The 10,522-nt window shown below is 42.9% G+C and overlaps 4 protein-coding genes across 6 annotated transcripts in view; all 4 read right to left on the reverse strand.

The window, feature by feature from the left end:
- Nucleotides 1-284: 284 nt before the first annotated feature.
- On the reverse strand, nt 285-3,243 carry LOC104805367 (serine/threonine-protein kinase D6PKL3). Its single transcript, XM_010529919.1, has 3 exons — nt 2,746-3,243; nt 1,434-2,335; nt 285-1,352 (listed from the first exon to the last, which is right to left on the reverse strand). The coding sequence occupies exons 2-3, from the start codon at nt 2,312-2,314 to the stop codon at nt 479-481; spliced, it is 1,755 nt and encodes a 584-aa protein (XP_010528221.1). The 5' UTR covers nt 2,315-2,335; nt 2,746-3,243; the 3' UTR covers nt 285-478.
- A 1,838-nt stretch (nt 3,244-5,081) lies between these two features.
- LOC104805368 lies at nt 5,082-6,242 on the reverse strand. 2 transcript variants are annotated; one of them, XM_010529921.1, is made up of 3 exons: nt 5,907-6,242; nt 5,694-5,825; nt 5,082-5,375 (listed from the first exon to the last, which is right to left on the reverse strand). In XM_010529921.1, the coding sequence occupies exons 1-3, from the start codon at nt 5,946-5,948 to the stop codon at nt 5,205-5,207; spliced, it is 345 nt and encodes a 114-aa protein (XP_010528223.1). In that variant the 5' UTR covers nt 5,949-6,242; the 3' UTR covers nt 5,082-5,204. The 2 variants fall into 2 exon arrangements, with proteins under 2 accessions (XP_010528223.1, XP_010528222.1); XM_010529920.1 differs by having other exon boundaries at nt 5,082-5,384.
- Nucleotides 6,243-6,335: 93 nt separating this feature from the next.
- Nucleotides 6,336-8,739, reverse strand: LOC104805369 (heterogeneous nuclear ribonucleoprotein 1). 2 transcript variants are annotated; one of them, XM_010529922.2, is made up of 6 exons: nt 8,522-8,739; nt 8,070-8,110; nt 7,811-7,974; nt 7,633-7,732; nt 7,354-7,523; nt 6,336-7,162 (listed from the first exon to the last, which is right to left on the reverse strand). In XM_010529922.2, exons 1-6 carry the CDS (start codon nt 8,644-8,646, stop codon nt 6,551-6,553), a joined length of 1,212 nt encoding a protein of 403 aa, XP_010528224.1. In that variant the 5' UTR covers nt 8,647-8,739; the 3' UTR covers nt 6,336-6,550. The 2 variants fall into 2 exon arrangements, with proteins under 2 accessions (XP_010528224.1, XP_010528226.1); XM_010529924.2 differs by lacking the exon at nt 8,070-8,110 and having other exon boundaries at nt 8,522-8,725.
- Nucleotides 8,740-9,026: 287 nt separating this feature from the next.
- Nucleotides 9,027-10,522, reverse strand: part of LOC104805370 (nuclear pore complex protein GP210) — a 12,694-nt gene continuing 11,198 nt past the window's right edge. Inside the window, exons 33-37 of the mRNA XM_010529925.1 lie at nt 10,359-10,522; nt 10,199-10,253; nt 9,984-10,075; nt 9,736-9,796; nt 9,027-9,564 (exon numbers count right to left, since the gene is read on the reverse strand). Coding sequence (XP_010528227.1) covers nt 9,179-9,564; nt 9,736-9,796; nt 9,984-10,075; nt 10,199-10,253; nt 10,359-10,522 — 758 coding nt within the window. The 3' untranslated portion in view covers nt 9,027-9,178. The remainder of the gene's footprint in view (nt 9,565-9,735; nt 9,797-9,983; nt 10,076-10,198; nt 10,254-10,358) is intronic.

Consider the following 10,522-nt stretch of genomic DNA (forward strand, 5'->3'; position numbering starts at 1 on the left):
TGCCTCGACGGTGAAATCGGCCTTTAGCGACAGCACGAGCTACCCACCATTCTATTCGCCCGTCAAACGGTCTTCGCTGACAGGCGGTTAGGTTAACGAAGGGTTCTTTCTTGTTCAACTAATTTTTCTAATTAGGAAGATCAGACGTTATCACGCCCATTTTCAGACGCTAATTATGTGAAAATCACTTGTGTGATAGAAAAGAATTAAAAATGCCAGGAGTTAATATTATTATATATCATAGTGAATTAGTGATTGACGAAATTGATGAAAACACCGAATCCTGAGAATATGAATATAGGTCTCGGAAGGCTGTTTGTGTTTACGTCTATAGTTACAACATCATGACGACATTGATGTCTGAAAGACAGAAATCTTTGGCAACAATTGGTAAAGAAAGCACAAACAAAACCATCATACAGTTGATGATATAAAGCCCAGGAAGAAGAACACGAGCACGACCAAAGAAAAGAAAGAATCAGAAGAAATCGATCTCCAAATAATTACCCGAAGGCTTCACATCCACATTTGGCTTACCATGCTGCTGATGATGCTGTGGGTGTTGATGTTGATGATGATGGCCCATGGCTAAAACAGGCTGAGGCACCTGAGGAGGGCTCGTGCATCGGATCAATGCCCAATTCACGCTCTGGAAGAAAGGATGCTGCTTTATCTCGGTGGCTCCTCTCCTGTAAGCCAACCTGTGTTGCGGCTCCTTCACCAGCAGCCCTCTGATAAGGTCCCTGGCCGCGAAACTCACACTCGGATGCTCCGGAAAACGCAGAGGCTGACCCACCACGTTGAATAGCGTCGCCCTGTTCACCTCCCCTTTGAACGGAGTTTTCCCGAACAGAAGCTCGTACAGGAATATCCCGAACGTCCACCAGTCCACCGCGCTGCCGTGGCCTTCTCCTTTGATGATCTCTGGCGCCAAATACTCGTGGGTCCCCACGAACGACATGGACCGAGCGTTCGTCGGCTCAGCTATCAGCTCTGGCAGCGGTCTGACCTGACGGGTCATCTCGTTCGAGGATTTCTTCTTGCTCTTGCTCTTGGACGAGAGAAAACGTGGCGTGAAGCACGCAGGTTGGATGCAATCTGGCTGGACCGCACAGCTCGGCGGCTCGACGCAGGCTGGCTGGATACAGTAGCTCGAGCTCTTGGAGTCAAGAGTTGGGTTTGATGACCGGACCAGCGTTGGACAGACCGCGCATCTCAAGGAGAGGTCGAAATCAGACAGCATTATGTGCCCGTCTTCTCGGACAAGAACATTCTCCGGCTTGAGATCTCTGTATATGATCCCCAGCATATGAAGATACTCCATGGCAAGAAGAACTTCCGCCACGTAAAACCTGCAAAACGCAATCGCGATATATCTCAGCATAATAACCATCGACCAAAACGCAAACGTAAGCACGAGAACCGGCAATTACCTCGCCGCGTGCTCGGGGAAGTACTTCCCGGGCTGTTTCTGCCTAAGAGAATGCAGATCACCGCCAGGACAAAACTCCATGACCAGACAAGTAAGCTTCTCTGTTTCGAAATGTGCGTACAAAGTCGGCAAGAACGGGTGATCCAGCGACTGCAGTATTTCTCTCTCTGTCTGAGCCCTAAGAAGTTTCTTCCTCGCTGCAATGGCGGCTTTGTCCATAACCTTCATGGCGAAACACGTTCGCGTCCCGATAAGCTCGGCCAAGTAAACGCTACCGATGTCGCCGCCACCGAGCCGCTTCATGAGCCTGAAGTCCTTGGCGTCGAGCGACCCGACACGCGATCTCACGGCCTGGATCGCTTCCCAGCGTTTGTCGTTGTTGGCTCTGTGCGGCTTGTGGGCCGCGTTGCTCAGACCGCTGGAGCTGCTCTCGTCGCTGACGTCACTCCCCGTGCTTCCTCTGTATATGGCACTCGCCTTCTCGAAGTCGCAGAAGCCGTCGCTAGCGGTTTCGCCACCAAAGCCGCGTTTGTCGACCGTGCTCGTGCTCGCGCAGTCGCTCGCTTCGGTGGTCGTGAAGCTCTGCTTGGCCTCTGTGTAGAGAGTCGCCGTGTAGAACGTGTTCGAAGGGCTTGGACAAAACCTCGGCTCTGATCGGTTCTTCGTCTCCTTAATCGAGACAGGGTTCCGAGATTTCGACGAGACAGGCGAATCAGAAGCTTCTGTCGTCAATGGCGATTCCTGTTTCTCGCTCGACATCCGTACGGACTCGGGTTTCTCGGTGGCTCCGTCTATGGACTTGCTTGAAGTAGAACCTTTGGAGCCGCTTGGAGGGTTCGCCGTCTTGGAGGAAGAACTGATTCTATTGGCTGGTGATTCCATTGAAGGTGTTCGACTAAATTCCTGAGAAAAGATTAAAGAATACAATTTGAAATTTTTTTTTCTGCAATCAAACCAACGACTCCATTTGTGTACACAGGTGATTGTAAGTATCAAATTCTGCAATCAAAGAAATCACCAAAGATTACGGAAATGAAAAAAGGATTCGTCTAACTCAAACCAACGACTCTGGGTTTGCTTGCTTAATCCGTGAACAACCCCAAGTGACCCGTTTGGGTGCCGAGAAAATGCAGGAAAGTGGAGGTGGAAGAAAACGGCCGCTTGGAAAGAAAGACTTCACCTTCCCCTCGTTTTCCCGCGACATTTTCTCGGCGGCCAATCAGAAGAAGCCGAACAAAAACACGCAAAAACCCGTGAAAGATTGCGGAAACAGAACTGAGAAGAAAGACTGAAGTAAGGGAAGAAATCGAAACCTGATCATAGACAGCCCGTCATCCGTTCAAGAAAATTCTCTCACAGTGACTGAAAACGCAGCTTTCGACGAGTTTTTCCAGATCCGATCCGATCTCCTCGAGAGAAAAGAGCAATCAATAAAAAAAAAAAATGCCGCTTAATCTCCCTCTCTCTCTCTCTCTCTCTCTCTCTCTCTCTTCAGGTGGATGCGAACGAAGCAAGCAGCAACAAAAAAAGAAAAAGGAAGGAAAAAAAAAAGAGCGGAGAGAATTATGCAAATCTGTTCGTCGTTTTATGGGGAAAGCTCGAGCAGCTTTTTCTCTCCTCTCGATCTTGTGATGTTCCCCTCAAAAGCAATGCTTCTTGTTTCCTCTGCCTTTTCCCGGTTCTTGTTCTTGCTGTAAAAAGGCTTAAAGCTAATTAAGCCGCTTTTAACCACTAATTACTAATTAGTGGATTATACATATATATATATATATACACACACACATGTACAGAGACAAGTAATGTAAAATGCCGGGCATATCCGCCGAATCCCACGTCCTTGCATGAGAAATGTGATTATAAAGGAGTGGACATTTCTCTTTAGGTGAAAATGATTTATTTGGAATATTCATGAAATATTGTCTGTAGTTATATAGTTTTATATATTTATAACGCAAATGTGTCGACAAATGTAGTAATTTTGGCCAATAATTGACATCTGTAGGGTTTTTTTTTTCAAATTATTTTAGGGGTTTCCTAAAAATTTTCATAAGAATAGTTTCTTAGATTTCTTTTTTTATTAGTTTATTAAAATCTCCAACTCAAAACTTATGGTTCAGATCACACTATCATACATAGGAAAAACAAAACTTATCCATTTTCATTACTTACAGTATTTTTAAAAAAAACCGTACCGTGCGTACATTAATATACATTCAATGAAATAATGCAATGAATCAGTGGACGATTAATGTCCCAATGCAATTTTTTGGGTGGATTTTATGGCATTATTTAAATCACGAAACCCTTTCTTCTGCCTATGCAGTCCAGATTACTTGTACTGAGATTATGATCAATTAAAATATTAAATAAACATTTTCTTCAATCTCTCAAATGGATTTTTTTGTCTCTGCATCATTAAATATACAATCATTAGCTATTTATACATTTTTATACGTATTGGCTTATTAGATTTAACAGAGTAATTAATTAATTAATTAACTGCTTACACCGATAATACCATTAACTTAAAGAGCGGGAACGGTAGTTTACGACGGGAGAGAGGCGCGCCCCAAAGCCTAACACTCACATGGACGCACGTGAAGAGCGGCAACAGCACGTGGACGGCTGTCCTCCTCGGCGCATTTTATTATCCTACGCATCCTTTTCCCCAGGGGTAAATGAGTCCTTTCATAAATATGTGGCTCGTACCAAAGCCACATATATATATATATATATATATATTTCCCGTGGGGATATATATTATTATATAAAGAGCTACGGGACAAATGGGTCCATAATGGATACATGGACGCAGAACGACTTTCTTCAAAGGGGTCCGAACAGATGTAATTGTAATCCATGGGACGACACGATTGATGGATGTTTTCATTTATTGATGATTGATTTTATGGTTTGACCGTTCAAGCTTGAACTATAGTAATTGGTTACGGATTAAACACGATATAATATTGTTAATGGTATGTTGATCCAACGGTACAGAAAAGATTTAACGAAACCATATGATGTGGACACGTGTCAACAATTGAGTTATGTAGCAGCCCAATCCAGTAATTTAAAACCTCACTCATTCGTTTTTTTTTTATATTTTTTTTCTCTCAAAGGAATGGATTTTATTTTCAACAAGATTTTCGTTTTAGATTAATTTTAAATGCATATATTAGAGCCTATAAACCATTAAACATGGAGGCGTCATTCTTTTATCCGGTTGAAAAACATTCGCTCGGCGTTTATAGTTAGTAACGTAAGCCCGACATATAAAGACTTGGGAGTATCTATCAAATTCACTAGTAGAAGAAAAGGGGCGTCATATTGGGGTCAAGCAGACATAAAATTATGAAACTTTCCCAAAGGAAAAGTACAAAAAAGTTTGCAAGGATAAGGCAATGATTAGGGTTACCATCTCGGATTTCAGTTTTCGGTTCGAATATATTCGGATTTGGTTATTTCAGTTATAAAAAACCTATAACCACTTGTTTTTATATTAACTTCGGACTGATTTGGATCGACTCGGTTCGATTTTTATCAGTAAAAAACTCATTTTTTTATATCTTTTTTTATTTGGTTCGATTATGTTCGTATTCGGTTTTAGAAATCATAATATGTCAGTTTTTATATCGGATTCCGTTGGTTTCGACTATTCGGTTAATAAACAAAATGCGACCCTAGCCATGAATACTAGTTGGGGTAGCAATTACAACACTACCAGTACTATTATTAACAAGCAACAAGGGATAAAAAAATAAAAGGAGGGTCAAGATTTCTGGAGCAAGTTGTCAAGATAGAGATTCAAAACGTATCTGCCGGCGGAGAGGACGTCGAGACGCTTCTCGCTCGGCTCGTATTTGCCTTTACGCAGTTTGTAACGGTGCGTCACTGCCGAGATCGTGTACGTCTGCCCTTCTATCATCACGTTTTCCCCGCACTGAAGGTTCTGCGTCAAATGTATGTTTCATGGTATAAATGCTGGGATTGAAATGTCATGCATGATCCCGGCAACTCTTGGGTGTTAACCGTGCTACTAACCGATGAATAACCGGTACCGGTAATGGTCTAATCCGGTTATGATTTCCAAACAAATGCGTCATGACTCATGAGGGGTCACTCATAATTCAAATTCACGAATAGAAGTAAAAGAATTTCAGTCATTCCGAGACCGTAGTGATTCCCACACACAAGATTAAGCAGTTTGCCGGAAAAGTGGAAGAGAGATCGCAAACCCAAAGGAGAAGAAGAAACTCACATGAGGAAGGCAGCGGACGCCGAGGCATTTGGGAGGAGGAGTGATTTCGATGACTTTGTAAGGGTGATTGCTCTGATGATGATGATCTCTTCCTCTCTCCTTTTTCCTGCATACTATCTGCCATCTCTCCACCTGAAACCATCATCGTTTTTTTTTCTAAATCAATTTCGAAAATAAAGAGCTCATAAATTCACCGCCAGAACCAGCAAGTACCTTTCTGCAGCAGATGAGATTGGACGCAAGAGACGCCATCATTACCACAATTCAGATTCCAGGATCCTTAAATTCGATCGATCGAGATAGAGACGGCTATACTGGCAAAATTTTCCCGGGAGAAATTCCAAAATTCCAGGTAAAATCGTCGGAGTATATTTTTGGTGAATGAACGCAGGAGAGAGCATAGGCGATTATTGCCACTGGATATTTTTTTGCCCCCTTTTTGTGGCTGTCACGATCCCTCGGGTTGTATCAGAGGCTTATTCATATTTGATTGGGCCTAGATACCCATTTGGCCCATATTCTTGACTTTTTTGGTCAACCATTTGACTGCTGTTCTCGGCTCTTTGCATTTACATTAACCTGTTACGTGACAATGGGGATGGACAGGAGCAGAAGGAACAGAGCCGACAACATCATTTGAAAGTTACTTAACTCTCTAAAAGCGTGTTCTAATCAAAAGAATGTGCAGATTTTTTTAGTTTTTCATTTCAAAGTCTACAACCTAGATCGGAATATGAACCTAATCGTACGTTCAAAAATTACATTGTCACAATCAAATAAATCTTCCAACTTAAGACTTACCCTTTTTTTTCAGACATTTCGGGCCGTGTCACGGAAGAGGCAGCCTCGAACACTTTCTACCTTCCGTACGGATGATACCGGCCGCTTCCGCCTCCATAGCCGCCTCTACTTCCTCCGTAGACCGAGCCTCCACCACCGCCGTATCCACTGCCGTATCCTCCTCCTCCACCGCCCATCTCATGGCCTCCTCCTCCTCTGTAGCCTCCTCCTCCTCCTCCACCATACCCTCCATAACTGCCACCCGGGCCACCGTACCCGCCTCCCGGGCCTCCACCATAGGGGGCGCCATACATGTCACTGGGTCCACCATACCCACCGCCCATTCCGTAACCGCCTCCTCGGTTATATCCACTTACTCCTCCGTAACGGCCGGAGGAGTATCCAAGGGATGGTTCTCCTCTGTAAGGTCCAACACCTCCACCGTATCCGCCATACCCTCCTCCGTATTCCCCTCCCGGGTACCCTCCTCCATAACCGCCTGAGCGGCCACCTCCATATCCACCGCCTGCTTTGTATGGACCACCAGCTCCTCCTCCTCCTCCGTATCCACCACCGCCATACCCTTCTCCATATCCCCCACCACCATAGTTAGACCTCGTGTCACTGAACCTCTTTGATGGTGGTGGAACTGGGTTCTGTTTCTTTGGCTCTGCCTTTTTTATCTCTACCTGTATCATAATTTCACCCGAAAATTTTACACAATCAGCACACAATAACGAGAGATTTTCCAGATCCATACACAATATATATCTCAGTGCATCTTTGCAGCTTTTGATGAGGCATATACAGAATGTTAAAGAAGTCATTCCAAATTACAAGCTACTAAACTCGATGAAAAACGAAGTTGTCCAAGTTATACCTGAGCCCCGGCGAACTCAATTCTGTTCCCTTTTGCCAAGAGATCATCAACCACATCTTCATTTTCGTACGTAACAAATCCAAAACCACGTGATCTTCCAGACATGTGGTCACGCATAATCTGGTGTTCTTTCACCTCTCCATATTGCATAAAGAATTCCTTGAATTCATCTAACAAATCCAGACGAGCAGATGAGTAACATCAGAAGACACGGTAAAGAACATTCCTGGAGAATCAGGTCATAACAATGGTATCAGATAAAAGCTTAAAGCATTCTACCATCATCTACAGAAGAAGGAATCCCGCCCACGAAAATCTTCTTGGTCTTGATATCATTTGAACTCATAGATCCTCTAGGTATCGTTCTTTTTATCTCAACCTGACGAAAAACACAATCACAAACTTCACTCTACTACATCAAAACCACATACCTCTCTGCTTAAGTAAGAAAACCAACCTGTTTCCCATTTATAATATGAGTGTCCTGGATGACTTTATCAACCACAGAGGAATCAGCATATGTCACAAACCCGAATCCACGGGGCTGCCCGGTTTTACGGTCCTTCATAATCACAGAATCTGTGATTTCTCCGTATTTCCCAAAATGCTTGACGAATTCGGCTACATGAACAATCAAAACCCAATTAAAATATTGAACTTTACACAACACAAGGGCAACACTTAGTATCTAACATCAAGCAGACACAAGAGCTAACCTGAAGTTGTCTCCCTGGCTAAACCTCCAACAAATATCTTTCTACAAATTCCACAAACATTGTATAAGTACTATCCACTAAATAACAGAACTGGAGAACAAATCTAAACGCATCCTTTTCCACTACGATTTTCTCTGGAAACAAACATAAAAAGAAAACACACTTAGCTAATTCCGCACAGCAGTAAGAGAAGCGAATCAAGGCTTGAACTTTTCTATTCTATCTCAATTATTTCTACGGAAACATATAGAATGAACTAATTTTCACAGAATTAAGCAAATGAAACGAAATATCCCGATCTTCTTCTCCACATCCAAACAAATCTAGCTTTTTTCTAAACCTTCTTCAACTCAAACCAAAGAAAACAGAGTCGAATAACGATACCAGAGGCTCCTCACCTCCTCCACCTCAAAATTTCCCGGGAAAACACAAGAAACGAAAGAGAAAGTTACCCGGGGCTATCGACGCCGCCACCGCCGTGAGGCTGAGATTTCTCGTCCTCATCCCCAACGTGGTCGGAGGGTCTAACGTCGTTAGTCTCATCTTCACGAACCGACTCTGTTCCGTACGATTCCATGATAGCCAAATCCGAACCTCCCTGCGACAGAGCTTCGATTGGAGGAGGAGAAGCCCTAATGTCGAAGAATACCAGTAACTGAGCCCTAAAACCCTCGGGGACCGACGGATAAATTAAAATGCCTTACGCTACTCTCGGTTGCACTGGATTGTAGCTCGCATGTTATGTCAAATGATGATGGACGGCAGATCTCACATTTTAGTTTCCTAATGGATAAATCTCAGCCGTTTAAATTATCTCGCCTGCCTGATATTTTCTAGGTATTCGGTAATGGCAATTAAATTAAATCCCTTTATTTTAGAAATTGTTCATATATTATACCATATGTTTAAATCGTTATGTAATAACCCATTAATAGAGGTAGTTCATCAAACACCGAATAGAAACCCGCATACGATTTTCAGCCCATTATAATCCATAAAAAAGGCCCAATTCAAGGCCCATTTACATGATTTGATGTATGATATACCATAAATATCCTCAAAGCTCTTTACTACATCTACATTAACAACAACAATCTTTTGTTGGAAGTCTACAAAGTGTTCTGAGGATTGAACCTCCTCCTTCCATCTCTTCTGTAGTTTGGAGTTTCATCAATGGTCCTTCTCACGTACTCCACAAACGGCGACGGAGTTCTGGGAGATTGCTCGTGATACACAATCGCTGGATTCCTGCGTTCTGGAGTCGCTGGCCCTGCCGTGTTTGCAGTAGCCGTGGCCGTGGCTGTGGACGGGACAAGTGGACCAGATCTAGATGTGATGAAGGGTTTATCGATCACTCTCATGAGGATAAACACCGTTATTATCAGCACGAGAATGCTTCCGAGGAGTTTCAGCATAAGTGCATTTCCATCCTTTTTATTAGAAGAGGATGGCACTTCTCCCGTGTCATAGGAGACATCCATTTCAACACTCTGGCCTGCAACCACCACAGGAGAAGACAGATTTCTACAACTATGCAACAAAGCATCTACTAAACTGCTCTTGCAATTAACAAATATGTTTATATCATATACGTGTGTGTGTGTGTGTGTGTGTAGAGTCAGGAGGAACAAAGAGAAAGAATTTACGGTAAAAAAAAAAGGCTTACCAGTTGCAGGAAGTGTGATGCTAATTCTATCAGTGAATCTCTCCGATCTTAACACCTTAACCTGAGAAGATTGGATAATCAATAATGTCAAAATGAAGGAACACCATTAAGTCAGTCACTGAAATGCCACCTTCTTGCAAAATCCAGGCTTTTCAAACCATCTATCCAAAAAAAGTTTGGATATAACAACGGGATTCAAGTTCGACAGGTAAATCAGCTAAAGAGCAGGGTTTCAGATGAGTATTTACCTCATAATGTGCACGCCCTCCTATGCCAAATTCTTCTCTGTTAATCAAGCTGATTGATAACTTATTCTTGTTATGCCAGTGAATTTCAACTTCTGCAATGGCAAAAGATCATTCAGATATTTAAATTAACAATCCAAGATCAGGGATCATCCGCTTTGTATTTCTAGAATAAGGGTTAAGAATCAACAAAGCAAAGTTTGGTATGCTGTTTTTACCGGTATTCCCCAGAATCGATATGATGGTCTTGTTGGCATCTGGAGTTAGATTCAGCTGCAAAATATTCATGAGTCAAAACTCACATTATATAGCATAATCTTAACAGGCAGATGAACAATTCCGGAAAAGCAGACATGAAAAAAAAAACTTAAAAAATACCTTGCCCATTCCTGATAGAGAAAATCCTCCAATGAGAAGGGCAGATGCAGATCCAGAAACATGACTAGCTTCAGTTAGTGAGGCATTAATGGAGATCGATACATGAGGTTTCATGTCCCTTGATGTACGCATGGAGTGGACCAGATGCTCAGGCGAGTAGGGAA

Source organism: Tarenaya hassleriana, unplaced genomic scaffold (assembly GCF_000463585.1).
Source record: "Tarenaya hassleriana unplaced genomic scaffold, ASM46358v1 Cleome11, whole genome shotgun sequence".
NCBI classification, from domain to species: domain Eukaryota; kingdom Viridiplantae; phylum Streptophyta; class Magnoliopsida; order Brassicales; family Cleomaceae; genus Tarenaya; species Tarenaya hassleriana.

Excerpts from the sequence above, each read along its gene's own strand:
- LOC104805367 (XM_010529919.1), bottom strand. The coding sequence starts at position 2,314 with ATGGAATCACCAGCCAATAGAATCAGTTCTTCCTCCAAGACGGCGAAC. Across the intron at positions 1,353-1,433 it reads TTCCCCGAGCACGCGGCGAG|GTTTTACGTGGCGGAAGTTC; the intron begins GTAATTGCCGGT and ends TGCGTTTTGCAG.
- LOC104805368 (XM_010529920.1), bottom strand. The coding sequence starts at position 5,948 with ATGATGGCGTCTCTTGCGTCCAATCTCATCTGCTGCAGAAAG. Across the intron at positions 5,826-5,906 it reads ATCTCATCTGCTGCAGAAAG|GTGGAGAGATGGCAGATAGT; the intron begins GTACTTGCTGGT and ends TGATGGTTTCAG. Across the intron at positions 5,385-5,693 it reads GCGTCCGCTGCCTTCCTCAT|AACCTTCAGTGCGGGGAAAA; the intron begins GTGAGTTTCTTC and ends CATTTGACGCAG.
- LOC104805369 (XM_010529922.2), bottom strand. The coding sequence starts at position 8,646 with ATGGAATCGTACGGAACAGAGTCGGTTCGTGAAGATGAGACTAACGAC. Across the intron at positions 7,524-7,632 it reads TCCTTCTTCTGTAGATGATG|ATGAATTCAAGGAATTCTTT; the intron begins GTAGAATGCTTT and ends TGGATTTGTTAG. Across the intron at positions 7,163-7,353 it reads TTGAGTTCGCCGGGGCTCAG|GTAGAGATAAAAAAGGCAGA; the intron begins GTATAACTTGGA and ends ATTATGATACAG.